The 24400-nt window shown below is 44.0% G+C and overlaps 1 protein-coding gene across 1 annotated transcript in view; it reads left to right on the top strand.

The window, feature by feature from the left end:
- Positions 1-1453: 1453 nt before the first annotated feature.
- GARS1 (glycyl-tRNA synthetase 1) overlaps positions 1454-24400 on the top strand; it is a gene marked incomplete at its 5' end in the record, with an annotated part of 28616 nt that continues 5669 nt past the window's right edge. The window contains 13 exons of the mRNA XM_082014793.1: positions 1454-1624; positions 5233-5334; positions 8256-8358; positions 9465-9606; positions 10626-10714; positions 12604-12680; positions 14444-14589; positions 15188-15337; positions 16892-17054; positions 17893-18057; positions 20622-20731; positions 21269-21412; positions 23261-23346. Coding sequence (XP_081870919.1) covers positions 1454-1624; positions 5233-5334; positions 8256-8358; positions 9465-9606; positions 10626-10714; positions 12604-12680; positions 14444-14589; positions 15188-15337; positions 16892-17054; positions 17893-18057; positions 20622-20731; positions 21269-21412; positions 23261-23346 — 1648 coding nt within the window. The remainder of the gene's footprint in view (positions 1625-5232; positions 5335-8255; positions 8359-9464; positions 9607-10625; positions 10715-12603; positions 12681-14443; positions 14590-15187; positions 15338-16891; positions 17055-17892; positions 18058-20621; positions 20732-21268; positions 21413-23260; positions 23347-24400) is intronic.

Consider the following 24400-nt stretch of genomic DNA (forward strand, 5'->3'; position numbering starts at 1 on the left):
TCTCAGATCGCCGTGACAAGCTAGAAGGGGGCTGTGGTGTCCTTACACTCTTATCAGCATTGGGTTAATTAAAAAAAAGAAATCAGGAATAGAGAAAAGCTCAGTGTTAACCTTGCACTAGAACTGTTTCCAAGAGGTACGCCAGTGAAATAAAAACAGCAATTTGCAGCTAAATAAAAATAACAATTAAGTATTTGAAATACAAATATACCATTCAGAACAAGCAGATAAATATTCAGATGTGTTCATTACGCGGTTGAAGCTGTCTCTCAAATAGACAGGTACAAAATGACAGCCTGAATACGCCAATTACGCCAACACCGTATCAGCGCCGATGCTCCCGGCCGCAGGCGGTGGGAGGGGGCGAGGGGGAGATGAGGAGGAGGATGGGGGCAATGGGAAAGGTTATATTTTTTTTAATTGGTCTTAAATTTTTGTTTTACATAACCGGCGTTTGGATTCTCCTTCATGGAGAGCTTTCATTCCCAGGGATGGGAAGTTGCGTGGCACCTGTGCTCCTCACGGCTCCTGACACGGGGTTGTCCTTCCTCCCAGGGAAGACCCACCACACGCGTGGCCGCGGGGCAAAGCAGGATTTAGGCCCCTGCCCTGAACGCAGCCCGGGAGGTCCGGCCACGGGGCGCTGCCCGGCCCGGCGCCGTCCCCGGGCAGCGCCGGGAAAATGGTGGATCAGGGGAAAGCAAAACACCATCGAGCCCAAAACCTACAAAGCTTTTGGAGCGCAAATGCTGCAGCTTGATTGAAAAAATAACACACACACACACACACACACACCCCTGCCAGCCCCCGGCGCTTCCCTGCCCCACGGCGGGCACGCGTGCTGGGGACGTGGCCCAGGGGCAAGGGGACACCGCGCCGAGGGGGCCCGCCTGGGCGCCCGCCGTGCGGCGCCGCGGTGCGGGGCCGGTGCCCGGGGCTGCTATGGGGCCGCCCCCCCTCCCCCCGCCGGGGCAGCTACACCGCGGGGGTAGAAGTCTCACCCGCGGCGGGGGGTGGCGGCTATCGGCCCTGCCCCACGCACACGCGGGGGGAGGGCGTGTACTGCCCACGCACACCCGCGGGGGAGCGAGGGGAACGTTGGGCAGTACCTCCCCGGAGCACGCGCGTGTCGGCGCGCGAGGGGTGGTGTCCTCGCGCCGGCCGCGCAGGCGCAACCCGGCGCGGGAGCGCGGGATGGCGGCGGCGGCGGCGGCGGGGGCGGGGGTATGTGTGTGAGTGAGTGAGTGAGTGAGTGACGCGGACGTTCCCGCGCGCCCCCTACCGGCCCGCCGCCTGCACGGCGCCGTGCCGAATCTGCGGCGGGGCGGGCGCCGCCGCCGGCCGCCGCCGGCGCTGCCCGTGCGGAAAGTGCGGCGGCGGGGCGCGGGCCGGCTTTACGCCGGGCGGGATTTCATCATGCGGGGGGGGGTAGGGCGGCGCGCCGCGCCTCTCCATGCCGCTGCCGCCCCGTAGCGTCCTGCCCGCCCTGCTGCGCCGCCTGCGCCGCCCGGCCTGCCCGCCCGCCGCCCCGCTCCGCTCCCGGCCCGCCCCGGCCGCGACCCCCATGGACGGTCCGCAAGCCGAGGCGCTGCTCGCGCCCCTGCGGCAGGCGGTGCGGCACCAGGTAACCCGCCTGGGCCCGGCGGAGGGGGGACCCCGGCGGAGGGGGGACCCCGGCGGAGGGGAGCCCCGGCGGAGGAGGGGGGGAAAAAGCCACTGGCTGCGGGACGGGGCTCTCGCTGAGGTGCTCGGCTGTGTGACGGACCACCCGGAGCTCCGGGCCCGCGGCGGCCGGCCGGTGCCTGGGCTCGAGTCTGTGGGGAGAGTGTCCCCCGTCCCTCCGCTCGCGAGCCCCGCCGGCCTGCGTGGGGCATGCTCCGGGTGGGTTTGCCCTCCCTGCGGAGCGAATGCGGTGTTTCCCCGCAGCCCCTGCTTGCCACCCTCCAGTTGCGTGTTCCGGAGCCCTGCCGTGCCCCCGGAGCCGAAGGACCCTGTGGCTCTGCCCGCGGCTTCTGGCCGGCGTCCCCTCCCTTGGGTGCGGCGTCTGCAGGGGTCTCCCCTCGGGTGGGTCTTGCTGTTCCCCAGAGAAGTGCGCTGGCGGGCAGTGCGTGGCTGGCAGTGTGCGTGGGTTTCCCGTAGGCTGCCCTTTCCCCTCCCCGTAGCGACGGCGTGTGCTGGAGCTGCCTGGCAGAACTGGATCTGTGCGTCAGCCTGCTTGGCTTTCCTCTCCTGGGCTTGGTGTGTCTTCTGTGCCCCAGCTAGGGCTGACTTTGTCACGCTTTTAGGGCCCCAGAGCTGACTTTTCACATTTTCTTCAGCTTGCATAGGTTTCCACACCCCATAGGGTCACACGATGACTTCACTTTAGAGCTGTTGGGTTTTGGAGATATTCTTTAGAGTGGCATGTTTGCCTGATGCAGTATGGGGTATTAATTCTTTTGCACATTTTCCATTTCATCATTCTTATTTGTCTAGGTACATAGCTGTCTCCTATTAGCTAGGACTGCACCACATTCCCTTTCCATCTCCCTCACAGCTATTATCTTTAGCTTCCTTCTTACCCGAGAAGGATTCGGTTGCCTTTTTATTTCCTAAGTGAATCTTGATCTTGGTACCGTTGCTGTGTACGTTAATGGCAGTGGAGCTTGCTCACAGCACGTGGGAGTTCCCCCTCCTCCCTGTTTTAGCAGCCAGACCTATGCCTGTGGGTTCCCCACACTCCTCCTTTAAGTGGCTGAATCCATAGTCTTCTGCTTAGCTGCACACATAGCTACGTGTGTGTCCCATGTATTCATAGGTTTGTGCTTGTGTTTTCCCATTAAATGAGTGGATTTATGGCCCTCTAATTATTCCAGCACTTCAATGAGTTTCTATTATGAATCATTGTACAGCATAATGCCTTGGCAAGAGAGCTTCTTGTAAATAAAATGATGATCTCTGGAACTAGCCAATTTATTTATTTTAAAATCCTGTATCTTGGGTGCTGTCATTTGCCTTTAAAGTATCAGTGCACCCTTTCTTTCTGGCTGCCTGTGGGATTGAAACAGGAGTGTGGGATGCCAAGGAAAGGTTTGGGGGTAAATTTGCATAGCTGGGACCACGGATACTGTATCATCCAGCTGACAGTAGTAATTCACCGAGATGTTTGCACAAGAGGAAAGGGAGGGAGTAACAAAGGTTGGGGTAGTTGATACCTTATGATGCAGGGGACCCTGTCTGTCAGCTCGTGGCGAAGCGGTTTAATTAAACCTAAGGGGCTCTTAACCTATGGAGAGGAAAGTGAGCAGCATATCTTTCTGCAGCAGTGCCTGATGCAATAAACTGCTGTGATCCAGGGGTGGATCCCTCTCTGCTCTACTGGTCTATGGGACAAAGCTGCAGCAAAATTTGCCACATCGAGTGCTGCTGTGCACTCCTCCTGTGGGTTGGGCTCAAGCTCGTAGCTTTAATTAGATTGAGTCCTGTCAGCAAACATAATTACTTGCTTCAGTTGTGTGTGTTTGTTTTTTTTTTTTTTTTCTCCTTGCATATGTTCGAATACTCTTTTACTTATAGATCAGGACAAAGAGTTGCTGTATGCTGCTTTTAGATGCTCAGCAATGAGCAGGGTGGTGTTGAGTCAGCAATAGCTGCTTTGCTGCTGCTTTCATCTTTTTCCACTGCCGATCCCCTAGCTCAACAAAGGCAATTTGGACTTACTACTTTAAAAGAAAAAAAAAAAAAAAATCAGATCCCTCCCTCTGCCACGTTACCCAGGAATGGCAGTTGAAGTCCTCAGCCCTAGTGTGAAACTTTCACGTTTTGGTGTAACTAGTTAACAGGAAGGAAACAGCAGATTTGTTCTGTTCTTGTAGCCGATGGGCTTAGGGAGCCTGACAGGATTCTTATTTTTCTTTCTTTTATTTGTGTATGTGTATTAATGCAGTCTTTTGAGTCTTCCTCCTTTTATTAATAAAATTAGCCTTTCAACCCCTTAGTCTCTGAAGCACATGTAGCTTTTCTAATCTGATTACTCAGTGGCAATCTGTGTATTCACATCTCTTTGGTTTCTCAGTTGCCTGTAATATTAATGTCAGAAAAGCTCAGAATTTATGAAGAAGCTAGTATTGTGGAAATGTTTTAATCTCTCTGGATTTTTTTTTTTCTTTTTGTTTAATGGAGAAGTGCAAGATGCGAGAAAAATTATGAACTTTGAGCATCCCATTCTTAGAGCATCCCACTTGAGAAAGCATTGACATCTCTGTGCTTTTTCCTTCTGGGTCAGCTCCTTTGTCCTTCTCAGTAATTGAAGATAGACGATAGACCTTGGTTTTGGCTAAAGAAGAGTGGACTGAAAGGAAGAATTTTAATTTATCTCTGAGAGCAAGCTGGACGTGACAGCTGAGGATCATATTCAGAAAAGCATGCTGTTGGGTATTTAGGGGTTGTGTACTTCCCTGGGATTAAAGGGGAGAATTGTCCCCGCAGGGCAGAGACACCCTTGTGGAACCATAACAAGGTGACGTTGGTATGACTCGGGTCAAGACCTTGGTGTAAGCCCACTGCATGGTTTTGCTGCTCTGAAATATTTAGGCATTGGGGTTTTTTGTGTTTCTGTTAATACCCCCCACCCCTTCTTTCCTAAAGTTACTGGACAGGTTTTAAAAACAGTAACTGTTTTTACAGATAATGCAGTTGCCTTCTTTGCTTAGACATTAGGCTAGAAATGTCTGTCTTCTATGAGACCTTCTTCTAAAAATTTGTGTACTTACTGGCCAGCTTTGCACAGATTTGGCAGAGGAAGAGAAGTCTAAAATGGTCGTAAATTTTGAAGAAAATGGAAAAGATAGAAGGAAGAGATGACTTATTACTGAGAAAGAGAGCACAAAGCCCATATTAACCATCTGAGGATCCACTTAGTTCATCCTCAAAGATGGAAAACTAGGATTTGTGGAAATCTGTTGTGAAGTGATGCATACAGCAGTATATTTGCACACTGAGATTTAATAACGGGTCTGGGATTTAACCTGTGGGGGGATTGAATTTCTGTAACGATGTCTAGTTCTGCTGACTCTCAAATGCTTAAGTGTTTCTCACTTCTACCAATTGAAGCAGCCTCTTGAGACCTGTGTGGAGAGTGGGGAGGCAGGACAAAACCCTGCTTTTTGATTGCCAGGGAAGCCGAAAGAAGGAGAGTTCTCGTCTATGTCACTGAGAGAAAGAATCTGTATCTTGTGTTTTGTCTCCTTCTAGGGAGAACTGGTAAGGAAGCTGAAGGAAGAGAAAGCTCCCCAGGTGGATATAGACAAAGCTGTAGCAGAGCTCAAAGCTCGGAAGAGGGTCCTAGAAGCGAAGGTGAGTCTGGATGTTAAATTTGAATTCCACAGTTTTGTCTGAAAAGCCTTGAAATCTCAACTTAATGCTTTTTTATAGTATTGATTTGGGCTAAACAGTCATAGAAGCAGCATAGTATTTGAATCACTTCTGGAATAGTTTGCAAGTTTACAACTAGTGGCACTTTAATTCTTTATCTGTAATTCTTAAATCACAGCATGCGAACAAATAAATACGAGTTCAGGTTGTTCATAGTCAAAGATGAAATTCAGTCTATATGTTGCTAATCTTTCTTTACTGTATAGATCTTTTCTGTCCACAGTGCTGCTCACTGTAGTGAGTTTCATCTCCAGATTCTTTGTACAGCATTTAAATTCCCAGATGGGCACAGAACATGTTTCTTTAGAAACCATTTTCTTTGCTACAGTGTAAACAGAGTTTTTGGAGACGTTTCAAAGAGCCTATGCTTTTCCTCAGCCTTAAACAGAGGGATGTATTGAAATTGTGTCCCCATTCTTAAATGCAATTGTCCTCTGAAAAGTCTTTCTGCAAATGAAGTGATGGAACTTAAGGTTTGTTTTGTCTCTAGATCAATAAACAAGTACAAGTACACTTCCTTATCCTGCAAGCTTCCCATCCCTTCTCAGACTGAAACAACACAAAGAAACTCCTGAAGCATAAAAAGTCAGGTGTGCAGACTGACCCAGGAAACTGCGAGGTTCTTTTTAATTTGTATTTCATATAAAAATGATTGTAGTTATACTTTGGTGGTGCTATTAAAAGTAAATGGATAAATAAATAAATACACCACTGCTTGCAACTAACTTACTGTGAGAATGTGAGTATACCTGAATTGAAACCAGTTGACCCTCTTTGTCCTACAGTCATGTGAGGCAAGCAGTTAATGCCGGACCTAACAGAGAGCGCTATGGCTGTTTGCATACATTTAACCCAAGTAAAAAGATGTCATTTTTACCTAGTATTGAGCATAGACCTGTTCTTTGAAACCTTTGCATGAAACCTGTATTGATAGCTAGATCATCCTGGAGTAAATAGTTTCTAAATCTTTTCCCGATTCTGTTTCCCAGCCCTCGGAAGTTTGATGTAGAGAGACGTAGCGAGGCGGGTTAGGAGTCTTGGTATCACTCTGAGCCCTACCTTTCTGTTGGAAGAGTGCCTGTAGGATGCAGTGTAGAGGTGTGCTTGCCAGTTACACAATTTGTGTGGGCTGTATCCCTGTCAGTGCAAGAATGACCTTGCAAATGCAGCATCTGCCCTTGTGAGTGCAGCACTCTGATGCAGTCTTTCTCTCCTGATGGTGTTTCCAGCAATGCATCACAGTCGCTTGCAACTTTTGCAGAAGGCAGCAGCGGGAGTGCTCCTTAGCTTTAGCAGCGGCTGGTACAGTTTTCAAGCCCTGTGATTCCTGCTTAAAGATAGCAAAGTGGCTCTGAATTTGAAGCTTTGAACAGGGCAGAGCAGTTGAGTGTTTAAAATTCCTTGGCTTTATGTCCTCAAACTGTATCTTAAGTCAGTAGATGGTTCTCTTCCTGTACAGGGTCTTTCTTTCCCCTTGAAGGCTAACACAGGCACTTTTCTGACTTCTATTTATGAATGTTTTTATGTTTATGAATGTATGCCAGATAGAAGAGACTGTTTCTTTGACTTCTGGACCAGTACATTAACTATTCTCTTTAGGCAGTAGCAGAGGAGCTGTACAGAATTCTGTACCTACTCCAGTTACTCCTGTGCTGCTGGCCATTTCTCCCTGCCAGTTCGGAATTGGGCCATGTCACTGTTGTTCTCCTCCTGTCCATCTCTGGGCAAAAGCCATCCTTTTTCTTAAGAAACCCTGGTCACTGTGAAATGTGATTCTATGTTTTTAGGCAGAGGATGCCAAATGGATTCTCTTTGCATGCTTTAAAAGTACTGATCTGGTGCTTGCTCTGGTGTGTTGCTCTCTGTCTGTCTTTGAGTCTTTCTGTCTCTTGTGCAGAGTTACTCCCTGGCTTATGCTAATTCATGGGAGCAGCAGAGGTACAGTGCTTTTAAAATTAGACCACGTTTATTTGTCTTTATAGATGCTCCAAAAAGAAAAATTTGAAATTATTGGTCATACAGTACTTTATGTCACCAAAAGGCTCTTCAAAATGATAGTATTAGCCACTTAGCAGGATCTGAATTAATTTATTGAACTTGACTTAACTCTGCTTTAATTACCAAAATATCTTTGTTGAAGAAAATCTTTCAAGTCTTTTGACTTCACTAATGGAGTTGGTTGCAAAAATCATAGGTTTTCAGGTAAAATAATGAGTTTGCTGTAAAATTTTTTCACAGAATGTAGTCAGGGCATTTAGGCACTCTAACTAAATTTTCTGTGTGCGCAAGGCCATGTTTGTGAAAGCCTACATTTTGCAAATAGATAGTCTTTGTACAAGTAGCTAAATACACACCTTTGGCAGAGCACAAGGATGATGGTGTTTGTAATCTTCGTAGTCAGAATTTTTTCATGTGAGAAACACTTTATTGAAAGCTTCGTATATACCGAGAGTTAGATGTTTGTAGTCTGAGCTAGTCACTTTAAGATCATTTTATAGTTGGGAGAGGGAAATAAGTCAGAAGAATTGCTTTAGAAATTGTCATTTCTCTCCACTGCTTGTAAAGAAAGCTGAGGATAACTAGCTTAGGCTTAGTTGTCTGAAAGTTAGTGCAGATGAGTCCACCTCAAGTGTGTAAAATGCTACATTCAGACAATCATGTTCATAATTGAGTGCTTGAATCTCAGCGTGACCATTCCTCTTTGGAAAACGAGCATGTTGGCAGGATACCTTTGCTTCAAAATGGTCTTTACAGACTTTTGACTCATAGTGGTGAATGGAGAGGATTTGTCCTTCTGCCAGAAACTGGAGCTATTAACTGTTTTCGGTTTGCTTGAATTACAGGAGCTGGCCTTACAGCCCAAAGATGACATTGTGGACAGAGTTAAAATGGAAGACACCCTGAAAAGGAGGTTTTTCTATGATCAAGCCTTTTCTATTTATGGAGGTACAGATTTGAAGAAATTTATGCTTTAATCCCTTTAGGCTAATGTTCTCGTCTTCCTAGCTGTGTGAAATGCTCTACTCTTGCAACGTTTTGTCAATGCAACGTAAAATAATTTTTTTTAAAGTTGGCTTTAAACTTTCCTGCTTGAGTCTGTAAGCCTTTCAAAAGTTTCCCCCTTCCTTAAAGTCTTTGGGTGTGGAGAGGGCTCAGATTTTGTCCTCTGCTTTCTGAATGCAAATAAGTGGACTCCGGGGCGTGAGTTCTGAGCATTACGTTGTAGAAGATGGTTGCTGTGCAGAGGCGTGGAGTCTTTTGCCATTTAAGCAGTTGATCAGCTCATTTCCTCGTAACTATTCATCTCTATCTGAGCTTTCCTTGGCAAGATAATGCTCAAAACTACTGTGAACTTTAGAACCTGTTACCTTAATGAACTTTGTCAATGAGCTTTATTGAACAGGTGAGTAAATGTGTCTTAAATCTCTTCAGATGGTTGATTTGAGCAGCTCAGGGGAGCAGCACAGTGCCTGTGTAGTTACTGCTCTTTGACCTAACATACTAAAATAAATACTCCAGGTTGTTTTATTGTCTTTTTCTTTCTTTTTTTCATCTTTGTGTCTAAACTAGTGATTGTCAGATATGCTGTATTGCTGACAGTAACATACTGCTTTGGCACATGCATTATCACTTCTTCTATATAGATTGCTCCCGTAAAACTCTCCACAAAATATAATCCATTGGTGGACAGAGTGTGGCTTTTACAGTTGTTGGTTGCAGGTGTTTATCAGTTTCAGCTTCTACCACTACCTGATGCCCCGGTGCACTCTGCGACTGAACTGTATCGGTTAGTGTATAGGGCAGTGTCTGTCTAGGTGCTTCATGGAGTTTACTTGCAGCCTTTATGTCATGGGTCTTTATGTAAAAAGCTCTCTACAGTGAGACACATTCCATATTCTGTTTAGCACAGAGAAGCTGAAGCTTCATGCTCAGAATATGACCTCAGGCTTAAATCAACTGATGGAAACACTGAGAAGGGAGGACATTTCTGAACAATGCAGGTTCATACAGTCTCGTGCCTACCACATTTTTTTACCTTTTTCTCTTTGCAGGTGTCAGTGGTCTGTATGACTTCGGGCCTGTTGGGTGTGCTTTGAAGAACAACATCATCCAGGCATGGAGACAGCACTTTATTCAGGAAGAGCAAATCCTGGAGATTGACTGTACCATGCTCACACCAGAGCCGGTTCTGAAGTAAATATGGGTCTTTTTTTTTCTGCAGCATGTAATTTCTGGTCATAGTTGATTTTTACAGTCTTCTGTAAAATTACCAACAGGGATCTTGAGAGACTGGGTGACCCCATTTCATACCCCATTGCAGTGCAAAATAATTAGATATCAGTGCACAGGTCAGTGTGAGAAGCTGTTTTTCCATAAATCAGGGAGAGCAGTGGGACTCGTGTCTGAGAGAGTCTAATGGCTTAATGTCTCCTGGCAGTCCCACTAGGTAAGAAATTGCCATTATCCCTTTTTCTAAAATATAAAGAAGACAAGAAAAAGGATTAGGTGATTTGCCTAAATCTGGGACACCTGCGTCATAGTTTAGGACAGTGGCCAGATTGCCTGACCATCCTTTCCTTCTCTGTGGAGGGATGGCAATATGCAGCGTGTTACTTGAGCTCTGAATGCAAATGATGCATCTGCAGCCCTGGGGACTGAAGCCGTCTTTTTATCCACAGACCAGGCAGAGGGACCTTCTTCCAGGGTGAGAGCATAGTTCACACTCTGGACTCTTTCACCTCCACGTATCTCCATTAAGACTACCCACAGGTTTGCTAAATATGTCAGGAGCTTTTGGAATGAGAGTCTGAGCTGAGTCAGTTGCGTTACTTTGTATGGGTCATGGCATAACAGGCAGGAGCTTTACAGATCACTGATATAAAATAGTGGGAATCTGTCCACCTGAACTACTGGTTACTCCTCTGAACTGCATCTATGTCTTGCTTCGATCGTGATGCAGTTCCTAAAGGCACTAAGTGTCTTAGCGGCATGTTTTAAGATTTACATGTATTGATACTTTCTCACAAATCAGATTTTCTGTGGGATGGTACTGCTTAATGAGAATCTATAAATCTGAAGCAAGAGCGAGCGTGCAGTTTGGGTGCACAGTTTGAAGGACTTCTCTTTGATAATGGTCTGTCCACTGGGATCATGCAGTACTGGGACTGTCTGGTGGCAGCTTTCATGTTCCCTTTTTGTATCATCTTTTCTAGGACTTCTGGCCATGTAGACAAGTTTGCTGACTTCATGGTGAAAGATGTGAAAAATGGGGAATGTTTTCGTGCTGATCATCTCTTAAAAGGTTTGGTTTTGTTCCATGGCTAGATGCAGTGGTACAAACATGGGAAAAGAGTATCTTTCTCAAGGAAGGACAGTTCGTGTAGCCAGTTTTTCATACTTGTGTTAGTAGTTCATTAATCATACCATACTAAAGATTCCATAAGTTCTCAGTTCCACCTTGTGTTAGTGTCTTAAATGAGGTACAGGATCTCTACTAAAAACATAGTTGGGTCTCTTTTTATACAATCCTGTGTCATCAGGCCATAAAAGATTACCGTGTTGTCTAAGTTGAGGACTTCCTATATAACAAGGTTCCTGTTCTCCACGGTGTTCTAAGCTTAGTTTGCTTGAGTTTCAGTTGCTTTTTGATCAGAACTCAGAAATGATTTAATGATGGTATAACAGCATGTGTTACCTATTGAAAGGTCAGTTACATGGCAGCTGCTGACTTTCGTCTACCTTGGAACTCAGCTGGCTTTTGAGAATGCTAAATAGACTTCAGGCATTTCTTAGGTTTGCAAAGTCCTCATGCTTCTTTCTCGTTATTGATTTAAAGTGTGTTTAAAAAAACAAACAAAAAAATCACATGAAGGAATCTTAGAAATAAGAAACCTATTTGAAAACTTTTTCATGTACAGCTCCATTGTGAAAGGAAGGATTATTCTGCTCTAGGTTTAAGTGGGTTGTGATCCCTAGTTTTCTAGCCTTTTCCATGGAAGTTAAGTATGTAGAACAATCTATATTGGCAATAAAGCTGTTTTCATAAGAAAACAGAATTTTTTTTTCTTAAAAAAACAGAACAAAAGAAGCCCCTCTAACCTCTGCCCACTTTGCACAGTGAACAGTATCATAAACAAAAGCATCCCTGTCTCTTCTGTGGCCCATCACTGGTGAACAGCCACCTGCTGTGACTGCCACTAAAAAGTCAGATTGTTTTTTTCAAATGGGAGTGGGAAGTCTTGGCGTCACTGTCTGCCTTTGTATCTCATGGAGGATGTTGTCCTTTAAAGTCTAACCCTACCGTACCAAGTCAGTACGTGCCTCTGAGTGCGTTTGGATAAAATTAGCCTTGCTGGCTTGGGATCAGACGTTGCTTTTAATTTCCAGTCTGTATAGAAAGAAAATAAGGAAAAAGGGACTACAAAGCCATTGCTTGGGTTTGGAGGAACGAGTATTGGAAAGAAACTAGATAAGGACCTGTTTTTTTCCCTGTGGCATGTCAGTACAGCGAACTGGTGCAGCTCCTCAGCTGTAGATCAGGATTGCCCTGATGACATGAGTGGTACGCTCCTCATTACAGCAAGGACATTGAGTTGCTGGAGTGTGTCCAGAGAAGGGCAACGAAGCTGGTGAAGAGTCTGGAGCACAAGTCTTATGAGGAGTGGCTGAGGGAACTGGGGTTGTTCAGTCTGGAGAAGAGGAGGCTGAGGGGAGACCTTATCATTCTCTACAACTACCTGAAAGGGGGTTGTGGTGAGGTGGGTGTTGGTCTCTTCTCCCAAGTAACTAGTGATAGGACAAGAGGAAATGGCCTCAAGTTGCACCAGGGGAGGTTTACGTTGGATATTTGGAAAAATTTTTTCACTGAGAGAGTGGTCAAGTATTGGCACAGGCTGCCCAGGGAGGTGGTGGAGTCACCATCACTGGTGGCGTTCAAAAAACGTGTGGACGTGGCACTTCAGGACATGGTTTAGTGGGCACGGTGGTGTTGGGTTGATTGTTGGACTTGATGATCTTAGGTCTTTTCCAACCTTAATGATTCTGTGAATTACCCTGATAGACACTAGCAAGACAACTGGTGGACATACACTTACACTCATTCTGGAGGATCCTCCTGATTTATCTAGCTTTAGATTAGGGTCAGTGATGGGGTTGCAGTATAAACTCACTACATACTTCTCTTGCTTACAGCTCACCTGCAAAAGCTTATGTCTGACAAGAAGTGCACAGCAGAGAAAAAGGCAGAAATGGAAAATGTTCTAACACAGGTAACTGCCTGTGTGGAGAGGTGAATGCTTCGGGGGGGGGGTGTGTGTAACAGAGGAATGCGATGCATCAAGTCCAGAGGGAATGTCCCTTCTGTGTCTCTAAAGATGCTCAGAAATTTTTACCTCAGAGATCCTTGTAGGCTGTACATGCTCCTAAATACTGAAAACTTACTGGTTAACAAATACTGTAAACTTGCTGGTTAATCACATCTCCCTTCTGCTATCTTGGAGAGTTATTGCTATGATTATGTTGGATTGGTAGGGCTGAAGCGCTCTCCCTGGACCTGGTCTGCTCCATTCCACTTCACACCCTGGCAAAAAGCCTAGTTCTTCTGAATCCCTCTTTCACCTTTGTAAATCACTCACTGCAGGATTATGATACAAAGGAACAGAGATGGGTGAGAAGTTCTGTCAGGGTTTTTCTGAATCACTTTAGCACTGAATTGGTATGTTTTAAAGTTGTCTTGGCTTTGAAGCACTTGAGATTTGTTCCTTTGTCTCTAGCACCCCGCACAGATTTTTCCTTTGTTTACCATGAGAATAGTTGGTGCTCCAGGCTGACATTCCTGAGCAGCTGTATAGACATTTGCCTTTATTTTTTTAAATTTGTTTTTCTTTCTTTGGTTTTAGTGTGGTTTTTGTTCTCATGACTTCTGTGAAAAATGCTTCCAGAGCCATGCATAGAATGAGTATTTCCTTCCAGAAAGAGCAGCTTTTTTTTCAGTGCATTGCATCGCTGCGCAGCTGTCATTAGGTTTTCCACACTACAGCACTGAACTTTGACCATTCTTTAGGGGAATCCCTCTATTAATAAAGTCTTTTTATCTCCTATGTTGAGTTTTCTGTGATATATGAAGGATCATGACAATTAATGCTAGAAGCAGCTCATTTGATTTTAAACTTGAGTGTTACATCATTGCTGTACTGCTCAGTATAGATCCTTTATGGTACTTAAGCCTAGAAACTATATTAAATGTATGCATGCAAAAGGCTAGTGCATAAATGTCCAAAATAGTGCCAGAAATTGTGGCTTTTGTGTGATTAAATTGCAGCTAGATCTGTGTTTCTAATACTGCTTGATTCCCATCTTGCAGAGAAAGGGGAAGGTAAGGTCCTGGAAGGGGCTGACATTAATCCCACTTGTGAAGGCGTCCAGTCATTACCAAATTGTTTTCAGAGCAAATGGAAAATCTTTCACCAAGAATCCTTGTGCTGCAGATTTGCTCTATTTAACTAAAATGCAGAACAGCTCTAAAAGAGAGCATCTAACGTGTAGGTTAAATATTGTGTTTCATGCAGCAGAAGAAAGAGAAATGAATGCAGATGAAGCACTGCAGAAATTTTAGCTTTCTTCTTTCTCATTGCTGTATTTTTTTTATGTATTCCCAGCACACCGCTCCCCATGTTTTAGTTGAAACTGTTCAAAAGAAGCTACTGGTGGGTGGTGATGCAGTCCCAGTGACTTTTCCTATGCTTTACCCCCACTCTTATGCTCGGTGCTTGCATTTCCATCTAGTCTTCAGACTTTCTGTGATATGACTGAGTCATGGACCTACATGACTAAAACGTGTTTGCAGCTGTGCAGTGTATTCTTCTAGCGTCAGTTCAAACTTCAGCTTGCTTGAAAATTTAGGATAAAAGGGAATATTTTGGGCAGGTGGTTCAGAGCTGTGGATCATGCCCAGTAAAAGATGAAAAGGACATAATTAATTCCTGTTATCTTGTCTAGTAATTAAACTAATTCTCCTGTGTTTTGATATTAGTTGGACAATTATGGCCAGCAAGAACTTGCAGATCTCTTTGTGAACTACAACGTGAAATCACCTATCACTGGGAATGACCTGTCCCCTCCTGTTTCTTTCAATCTGATGTTCAAGACCTCCATTGGGCCTGGGGGAAACATGCCTGGGTAGGTACTAATTTCTGCTTACATTCTCCCTTCTTCATATTCTGCATCACTTGGAATAAAAATGAAGTCTTAAAAGTATTGAAATATGCAATTTCTTCCTGAGTAGCTTTTCCCTCCTTTCAGTCCCAGGCTTCTCTAGCAGCTTAGCGTTCTTTGTACTCTTGGTGAAAGGTAGGAGAAATAAGGACCTGTTGCAGAATCACAGAAATACTTGAAGCAGCAGACTACATGGATGACAGCTATGCCCTTGCTGGTTGGAGTTGTTTCAGTAAAGCCAGTTCATGCTGGGTCCCCAATTGTCAGCAGCTTCATGGCTATAGAGAACCTGCTTCAGTGTACCTGTGTCAGGATGAAGTTACTTAGCAGGGTGATCCAGTGGTAGCATCATTTACCATGTGTTTGTAGTTAGTGTGTGAGAATGTGGAGGCTATTGTCTTGAGTTTGGGTCTCCAAAACTAAAACTGAACCCCCTGAGTCCTTAAAAGACTCGAGAAAAAGTTCTACCTTTTAAGTTTTGTAGTAACTGTGTTTTTCTTTTCTCATTGCTTTCCCCACCCTTTTATCTTCCTGAATTTTCCTCTCCCCCGTCTCCTTTCAGCTACCTGAGGCCAGAAACAGCACAGGGAATATTCCTCAACTTCAAACGTCTTCTGGAGTTTAACCAAGGCAAACTGCCTTTTGCTGCTGCCCAGATTGGAAATTCCTTCAGAAATGAAATCTCACCCCGCTCCGGCCTTATCAGAGTGAGGTACTGCAAATTTCCTCTTTCAACAGAAGGGTACCTGGGAGCACGTAGCACCTCCCTTCTGTTCCAGTGTTTGTACATAATTGCTTCACTCTGGGAGAAAGCGCTAATGTGCCTAGTGAGTCTCAGGGTTCATGGGCAAAGAATTCATTTAGTTAAGGTTTTAAGTGCAGAATTCTGTCTAAGCCTGGCTGGTGAGAAGTAGGATCTCTGAAATAGCTGTTGTAGTAGAAGCACCTAGATTAAACTCAGTTTTACTAACAAAATTTGGCTTCCATCATGATCTAAAGGAATCATATTAAAGGTAGCCTTGTTCTCTACGGGACATGCAGCTTTGCTTGCTTAATTATATTCATGCGATTTACTTCAAAACTGAAATCTGGAATCAAAACATGATCGACCTTGGAGCAGTATTTCCTTGTCTCAGTTCTGCAGATTTTGCAGTTCTGCAGCTTACTACAGAGAGAAACCTGACTCTGGATGTGTTTGTGTCCCAAGATCAGTCAAGAAGGAAAACTCAGGGTTATCGAGAATTATTTTCAAAGCTTTCTGTCTCAGGATAAAAGTGATTGTTGCATTTCATTAAGGATCATACCTGTATTTTAATGGAACTGTTCTGAACAGGAGTCTTTTCCATCTAATTTGGAACAAGAGCTCCCATGCACAGTGAGTGTGGTTCTGTTGTACACACAGGCAGTATGTGTTGTAAACGTGGTAATTGATTAATATGGTGCCCTAAATGTCACTGAGAGACAGTGGCATTGTTAGCACTAAGGGAATTCTTTGGAGTTTTCTCAGTCTTCCTGTTCTCTTGCACATCTGAAAACAAGAACTTTTCTCATTGAAACGCATTTTCAGTCAAATATAAATTATATGCTTGTGGCACATTTATTGGAGACTGTATTATTATGCTATTATAGCAAATTACATCCTGATGCCTGTGATTTAAAGTTAATGATTACCTAGAGCTTTTTTAAAGGTTCTTGATAATAAGTTAATGCAGTGTAAAGTGAATCAGCTAAGAATCAATGTATGAGTATAGATGTATTAAAGACAAATTCTTAAAACAGAATGTACGCCATTGCTGAACGTAGCAGTATCGTTATCTTAAAGAAATTATCACCTCAGATTGCTATTTTCGGCACCTCTAATATGAGTTAAGGCTACTGAGTTAATCAGTGGATTAGTCTTCATCGGCCCAGTAGGAAATGTGTACTTCTAATATGCAGAATCGCAGCAGTCTGGAAAAATTCCAGAGAACTTCTGGAAGTATTTCCAAAGATGGTGTTCTCTGCTCTGAATCACGGTGGTGATGACCATGGCCTTGAGATCTCTAGATGAATTTGTAGAAAGTTTTATTAGGAATTTGAAGATGAAACTAAATCCAGTGTCGAGACTGGCTGATGTTCTAGTCTATACATTGTACTGGCTCTGGGTTTGCATGTGTTTTTAAACTACTGACTTGCTTGTGAGAGGCTAAAGTATAGTCATTTATTAGAGGGGCTGTGGCTAACACATGAAATATTTAATACACGTGATTGGTTGTGTTTCCATTAGGGAATTCACCATGGCAGAAATTGAGCACTTTGTGGATCCCAGTGAGAAAAATCACCCCAAGTTTCAGAATGTGGCAGATCTCAACATCCTCCTATACTCTTCCAAGGCCCAGGTCAGTGGGCAGTCTGCCCATGTAATGCGGCTGGGAGATGCTGTCCAACAGGTAATGTTCCTCGTGCAAGCACATGGAGGTTGTTGCTCTTTTGGATATTGCTCTCAAGGCTAAATTACAAACTGTTGTGTTGGTGCCAGCTGGCGTTTGCTCACAGATTTAAGAGTCAGTTCTCTTCAGTGATTCAGTGTGACTGAGATCCAAACCTGGCCCTTGTTATCAGTGATGAAAGGCTACAGGTGGTGCTGGGATAGTGGTTAGAGGTTAAGCTTCACACTTAGCAACTGGGAGAAGCACAGTGAGGAATACTAGTATCTGTCAAAAGCCCCAGCAGTGACTGGGAATCTAATACTCTGCTGGCGCCCATCAGTATGTGGCTTGCACTACCTGATTCTCCATGCCTGCAAATTATGAGTAGGTTTACCAATGCTCTCCACCCCATCCCCTAAAGCCCCAAACGAAACAAAAACAACAGAAAAAAAGAACACCACCCCTCCTGTTGTATTGCAACTGTGGACTGTAAGGTACAGCTGTTGTGGGGTCCTGAGCCATAACTGTAATTCCCATGCACTGTTGTAATACCAGTGACTGCATTGTTGGATACAGCAGGGTATTTTCAAGTAGGGGATCTTCAGAGACAGACAGTGATGAGTCCTAGAATAATAATAACTTCCTATTTTGTTCAGAAGGAGATACTGCCAGTGGCACTAGGTGAATTTGAAAAGATGTAATAGTTCAGGGGAGACATACTACTTTATTGCAGGCAGTTGCAAGAAGTTCTGTCTGTAATGTGTCAGGTTGTCTGCAGAAGTACAACAAATCATGACTTCGCTTCCTTAGGAATTAATGTCTATGTGGTTTTTTTTCTTCCTGTTTTTTCCCTTTCCAGGGTGTGATCAATAACTCCGTTCTCGGTTACTTCATTGGCAGAATCTACCTCTTCCTTACAAAGGTCGGTGTATCCCCAGAGAAGCTGCGCTTCCGACAGCATATGGAGAATGAGATGGCTCATTATGCCTGCGACTGCTGGGATGCAGAGTCCAAAACATCGTATGTAAGTGGTAAAGTGAAACAGCAAGCGGCACTCTGTCAGATCTGTTAGTGTGGGAAGGGGCTCCATTTTATTACTTGGTTTTTAAAACTAGGGCTATGAGTCTGACGTTTCTGTCCAGCCCCGCATTGGTATGAACACACTTCCTGCAGTGGAAATATTCTGAATCCAGGACGAAGGGGTTGGGTGAGCTCCCTGCAGTGGGCTTGCACAAAGTTTATGAACTGGAAGTTGTCTGCAGACATCGTGCTAGTTGAACTTCATCTGCAATTAAAGGAAAGATCGTCGTGCTTTCCAAAGACTATAACCCCTGTAACAGCAGTGGGGAAGGATTTGTTTTGCTGGAGGTGTTACTCCAGGGCAGATTCCTTCCTGCTAGAATGCTTGCTCTTCCTTTCCCACTTTCAAGCTGTGAGAAATTGAGAGTTCACTCCAGCCAGTTCAGACAGCTGGTGCTGGGAGAAAAATTTCCCAAGGATTTTTTTGTCTTCCTGCTGAGTCACTAAGAGGTTTTCAGTTCAGGCCTTGTTGGGTGCATTGTTTTTTTTTTATATTGTTGGCTGGATTTTGAAAATGTGTCTTTTTTTCTTTCAGGTAAACCAGCAGTAGGTAGGTAGGGGCAAGGCTCTTAGGCTCATTTTAGTTTCTCTTGGAGAACTTTCAGCCTCTTCAGTAAGTCTCAGCCGCATATATCAGTTGGAATGGCAGTTTCAAAAGATGTATTAGAAGGCATAGTAACTAGACTGTATTGATTATGAAGTCATTCCCCTCTTTAAGGGTACAGAATCTACTTTTTAGGTCAAATCTGAGTTTAAAAAAAAAAAAAGTTACTTCAGTACTTCTCCTCATGGGTAGGGAAGCACATGTTCTTCTGCCTGGTTAGCCTTTCCAAGGAGTCTAGGATGCGTGCAGATTCCTGAAAATATCTAAGGAACTCTGCGTGGTCTAGTTCCAATAAAGGATCAGAAGATTGAAGGGGTTTTGCTGAGGTCTACAGCGTTAGCCTGTGGCATTGCAGTGACCCTTATATGAGGAGACCCCATCCACGATCCTGACCAGTTTGATAACCAGACTGTTGCATGCTCAGCCCAAAGGTGTCAGGGAATGAGGCAAGGTTTCAGATGGTTCAGACAGCCTTCTTTATGGGCAGGGAGAACCTTCTACACCCTAGGACTGAGGAGGTTGTGTGTGGTTGGTGGTTTTTGTCTATGTGGGTTGTGGGGTTTTTTTTTTTCTTTCTTTAAGCAGCTGAAACAGGCTTATCACTAGTGATACTTCATTGCAGCATGTTAGAGCAATAGCAGCCAGTAAAATTCAAGCTTAAGATGAGGAAAAAAAATTCCTGCAGCTTGGATGAGTGATTTGTCTTCATATAGAAAAGACCTGTAGAAATGATTGAAGGGATGGCTTCTTCTGAATGTAGATAGCTGACTTCCGTAAGTTTATAGCTGCTTTTCCCAGCCAGCCCAAAACAGGCTGGACATGGGTGGGTCACACCACATAAATAAGATTAATAAACTTTGCAAGCCTTGTCATGGATCAGGACAATGCTCATAGAGCAGTGTGTCCAACAGCCTAACCCAGAGGTGAAGACAGCAATCCCAGGGGCATGACAAAACCACCTTGTGAGCTAGGTTCATGCTTTGGTTTGTCACTGAACTCTGACCAAAAATGTTCATAGCCACTTGGCAGCACTCAGTAGTAAGAAATTACCTGCAATGAATGGTTTATAATCTATTCTATAAAGTTATTACATAATCCTTCTGAGAAGTAGCTGTAGTGCCCTAATGGTTTAATTTGTGTAAAAAATTCCCCAAGATGTTCTGAAACACCATGGTTTTTCCAGTACAAGAATTTCTTCTGTTCACATACCTTTCTTGACACCCTGCTCTATCACTGCAGACTGGAAAACCACACAGCATCTGGCTGCCTGTATGTCCATGCTGATGTGAGAGAGTGAATGGAAAGCAGCTGATGTGCTTTTTCTTCTTTGGGATTGTCTTTTAGAAAATCCAGGTGGTGGTTATATTTGTTGCAAGTGTTGGAAGGCTTCATCAATTCCATGTGCATGAATGGTGTTTTGAGATTCCTCCTTGCCATACATGCTGAAATGTTGAAAGAAGTGCTTCCCTCGCATATGATCTGTGTCTTACCAGCTCGTAAGCCAGGCTTCTGGCTGGTCGCCGGTTGTTTATTCCATACTTGCAGAGCGATAAAGCCCTGAAGGCATGACGTCCTGGTGCGCCTATAGCCTGTGAGTGATAGGACTGTGTGCTCTGGCCCCAGCCCCAAGCTATTGGCACAGTGCTGTGTTCTGCCAAGCCATGTGGAAAACCTGGCCCTGAACGCAGGCGCTGGTTAGATAACTGATCGTTTCCTCTGGAAACAAACGGAACCATTCAAATGAAGGAGCAACTAGTGAGTGAGGGCTGCTTATTGTAACAGAGCTAATTATGTAGAAAAAACAGTCATGGGAGCAGGGAGGGCTTAAGGGTGAATAAACATATTTGATGCTTAAGTGGACAAAAAAGTGAGTTGGTGAAAGCTTCCACTTTTTGTTTTTTCAGGGTTGGATTGAGATCGTTGGCTGTGCTGATCGTTCCTGCTATGACCTCTCCTGCCATGCCCGTGCCACTAAAGTTCCTCTTATAGCCGAAAAGCCTCTCAAAGAACCTATATCCTTTCAGAATAAACCAGATTCTCTTGAAGTGGAAAGTGACTTGACAGTAAAATGTCTTGGAGAGCTGTGCAGCTCTATTTTAAGTTACATCTGTGAATTTAACAGGGAAACCTAGAGCTACAGACCAGCATGACTCTGGGAAGTAACCTGCAAAGAATTGAGCAGGTGGGCAAAGGGGATTTACTATTGTGCTTGTTTTTTTCTAGCTTATTGCTAGGCTCTGTTTTGACTGTGAAGCATAGTTTAAATGTGAATGTGGAGTTATTATCCCAGGTTACTCCATGTCATTCCATGGTTCTGCTGCTAGCTGTACTTGGTAAAAAAAAAAAAAAAAGTTGTAGTCTTTTAAAACTTGTGACCTTCTGCCCTTCAGTATTTTTAATTGTTCCTTTCCTCTGTTGAAGGGAGGTTCCTTAACCTCCTTGAGCTTAAGCAGGGGAGATTTCTTTGTGTTGTGTAGCAATTAGCTTTTACATAGCAAAAGAACCAGGCCCTACTTTCTGTCATCTCAGACTCCTTAACTGCCTTGTACAGGACAGTCAACATTGTTCAGTTTGAGGCAAATAAGGGAGCCATTGGCAAAGCTTATAAGAAGGACGCGAAGGTGGTGATGGAATACCTTTCCATGTGTGATGAGTGTTACATCACTGAGATGGAGCAGCTGCTCAATGAGAAAGGGTGAGCTGGCTGTGTGTGCATGGTATCCTTCTGTGACATCTCTGATGAGGGTCCCCAAAGTGCTGCTGGATTAATTTGACCCACCTGAAACCAGCTTCCTCATGCAAGTAGGCTGAGTGGGATCATCTGAAATGTTTTAGTGCTGTCCCTTTTGCCAAGTCATTGCTGGTCATCCATCAACATATCTCTTGATAAATGTGTAGCCATGGTATTCAAATACTTGTTTATTTGCACGGGAATGAACTTCTGGCTTTAGTAGGATCATCCCAAAAGAGAGACACCTCAGTGAAATGGGAAGTGTGTATCAGCTTCCCTATTCTGGTTTGAGAGTTGACCAGGGCTGGCAGGTGGTTTTGAACTTAATTTTAAAATTAATCAAATAATTCTGTGAGTGATGGAACAAAATAGTCAAATGAGAACCAAAACTTGTGTGAGTATCCTCCAGTGTTTAGTGATATGCTTTAGGACCTGTTACAGCCTTTGACTTAGTGGGGCAGCAATTTGTATGTTTTTCCTCGACCTGTCTGCCTGTATTCCTAACACATGCAGGAATTGAAAATATGAGAGATCTCTACAGTTGTCAAATTTGGCTGAAGGCAACCAACAGCTGTACATGTTATGAGAAGGCTAATGGTGCAATAATAAAAAATAAACTCTCTTTCCTGCTTGAAATGGTACAAGGTATAGGATCAATGAATACATTCCAGAATGGTAACATTTACATGTGGGGTTTTTTTCTCTCCCCCCAGGTGAGATTTATTTCTTCTACATTTCTACAAATGTGAAAGTCTAGAAAAAACAGTAGCGCTTAAAAGGGGGAGAGAAACTATTGCAGAATATGGTGATGTGTACACATCAAAACCAGAAGAAAGTGAATTTAGTTAATCTGGAATCCCACTGAAATGGTTTGGTAGATGAGTTATAAGCAGTATTCTGGGTTTGAATTGATAGTGGACTGCAAATCACGACTGTATTTAAGCTTGGCATCCGGTTGTAGCTGCATTCAGGGAAAAGCTTTTATGAACTTCAGCCCATTTGGTATCAGGTCTAAATGCAGGTGATTAGTGCACACTTTTCTTAAACATGTTGGGTTTTGTATTATGCTGATCTGAATGCTTCAGAGCAAGGAGGGTACCACTGCTGAGTACATGTTGACAGTGTCAGTATATTAGACCTGCCTTTGTATAAATATATGTTCGTATAAATCCATGATGTGAAGCCCTCAGGTTTACAGTGGCAGTTTTCCACTAGGACGCAATATAACAAAGACATTTCCTCCCTTTAAGTGGGATAGGTCAATACAGCCTAAGTTCTTCTCGGCAAGGAATGTGTGCTAGTTGGAAGTTAGCAAAGAGAAAGTAGTTAGAAGACCATAAGATCAAAAGCTTTAGAAATAAGCAATAAAATAACTGTACTGTATCCTCCCCTTTGTTTGGTATCTGAAAATGCATGATACCTTCTGTCACAACTCAGTTTCCATCAGAAGTCCATCCACTTGACAAGATGTACAGTCTGCAGCAAGTGCCTGTTTTGTGTGCCTCCCTTTTTTTCTTTTGGTGCATATGCTTCATCCTGAGATTATTCCATGTCCTAATTGAGTTTGCTTCAGGCTGTTAACCACAACAAAGTTCACTGTGATTATGAAGACAGTCGCTTTTAATGTGGATGTAATAATTTTATTATTATGTAAATTTCTTTTAATGGGTATGCCACATGTTTCTTTGATCTCTAGGATTTGGCCTGGCTTCTACTGTCCCACTCTTAAAGTCAACTAAGTGACGCAATTAAGGAAATATAACTTGTTTCTTTTTTGTTGTGGCTTTTAAGTGATTTCTTTTTTCTTTGCAGGGAATTCACTGTTGAAACTGAAGGGAAAACTTTTCAATTAACAAAGGACATGGTTACTGTGAAGAGATTTCAGAAAATGTTACATGGTAAATTTGTATCTTTGTTGTTTGATCATCAAAAATAAGAGGCAGATCAGGATACACTTTGAATGTGAACTTCATTAGTTGCATTGTCCTGTTAGTATTTCACAGTGGCACAGGAAAAATGCCAAATGGTACTTCCTTTAAATTCAACAATTTAAGAGAGTTGCAAAGCTTTCACACAGCAGTGGGATTTCAGTGACCATTGATGCAGGCCTGTCTGCCCGATTCTCGCACGGTCTCTTCAGTAACCCATTTAATAGACTTGGGTGGCATATTCTAGGAGTTGTAAGGTCCCACGTGGTGCTAAGAACCAGCTGCTGTAGTGATGGAGGAGTTGGGGAAGGTGCACTAGCTTTGGGAGCTTTCATCTTCTAAGTCCGTAGCAGTGCAGCAGATGGGTTGTGGCAGTCTGTTGGTAGGGCTATAGGCAGAGCTCCTCTTGTCACTCCACTGTCTGGAGTCAAATCTTCTGATATCTGCCAGCTTGCCGGGCTGTCGTGCTGACCATACTCTAAGCTGACAAGTTCAGTCAGTTCCTTTGGTAGTTGGTAAAATCACATCAGCTTTGGTCAGCAACTGCATCTCCACAGAGCTTTTTTCCTGATGTGGGAAATGGGGCTAGAAGGTAACTTTCCAAAATGCACAGATTTAGTTCCTCAAAGAAGTCTTGTCTTTCCAGCCAGCTCTTTAAGCGCCTCACCCAAAGTCGTTTGGGAAGTCTTTGACAGAGCTGGAGACTGAGGTAGATTTTTTCCCCAGTTCATACTGTAACTGGTGGATCATCCTGCCTCGTTTGGGAACATGATAAATCCTTCTAGGAAGGAATAGAGCAACTTGTAGCATGTGCAGAATATATTTGTTCTTGCAGCAGCTGAGCCTTTGAGATGTCCGGGGGTCTTTTGATTCAGCACATGCTGCTGCTGTGCCAGGCTTTGCTTTGTCACAACGGAATCAGAGTTGTAACTGTTGGTGACTGTAGTATTGCTGGGGGCCAGTAAGTAGAACCCCAGTTACTGGTTTTCCTTTATATTTGTACATTTGGCAGTTTGGCTGCTGT

The sequence above is a fragment of the Phaethon aethereus genome, assembly GCF_964289735.1.
Source record: "Phaethon aethereus genome assembly, chromosome: 2".
In the NCBI taxonomy this organism is placed as follows: Eukaryota; Metazoa; Chordata; class Aves; order Phaethontiformes; family Phaethontidae; genus Phaethon; species Phaethon aethereus.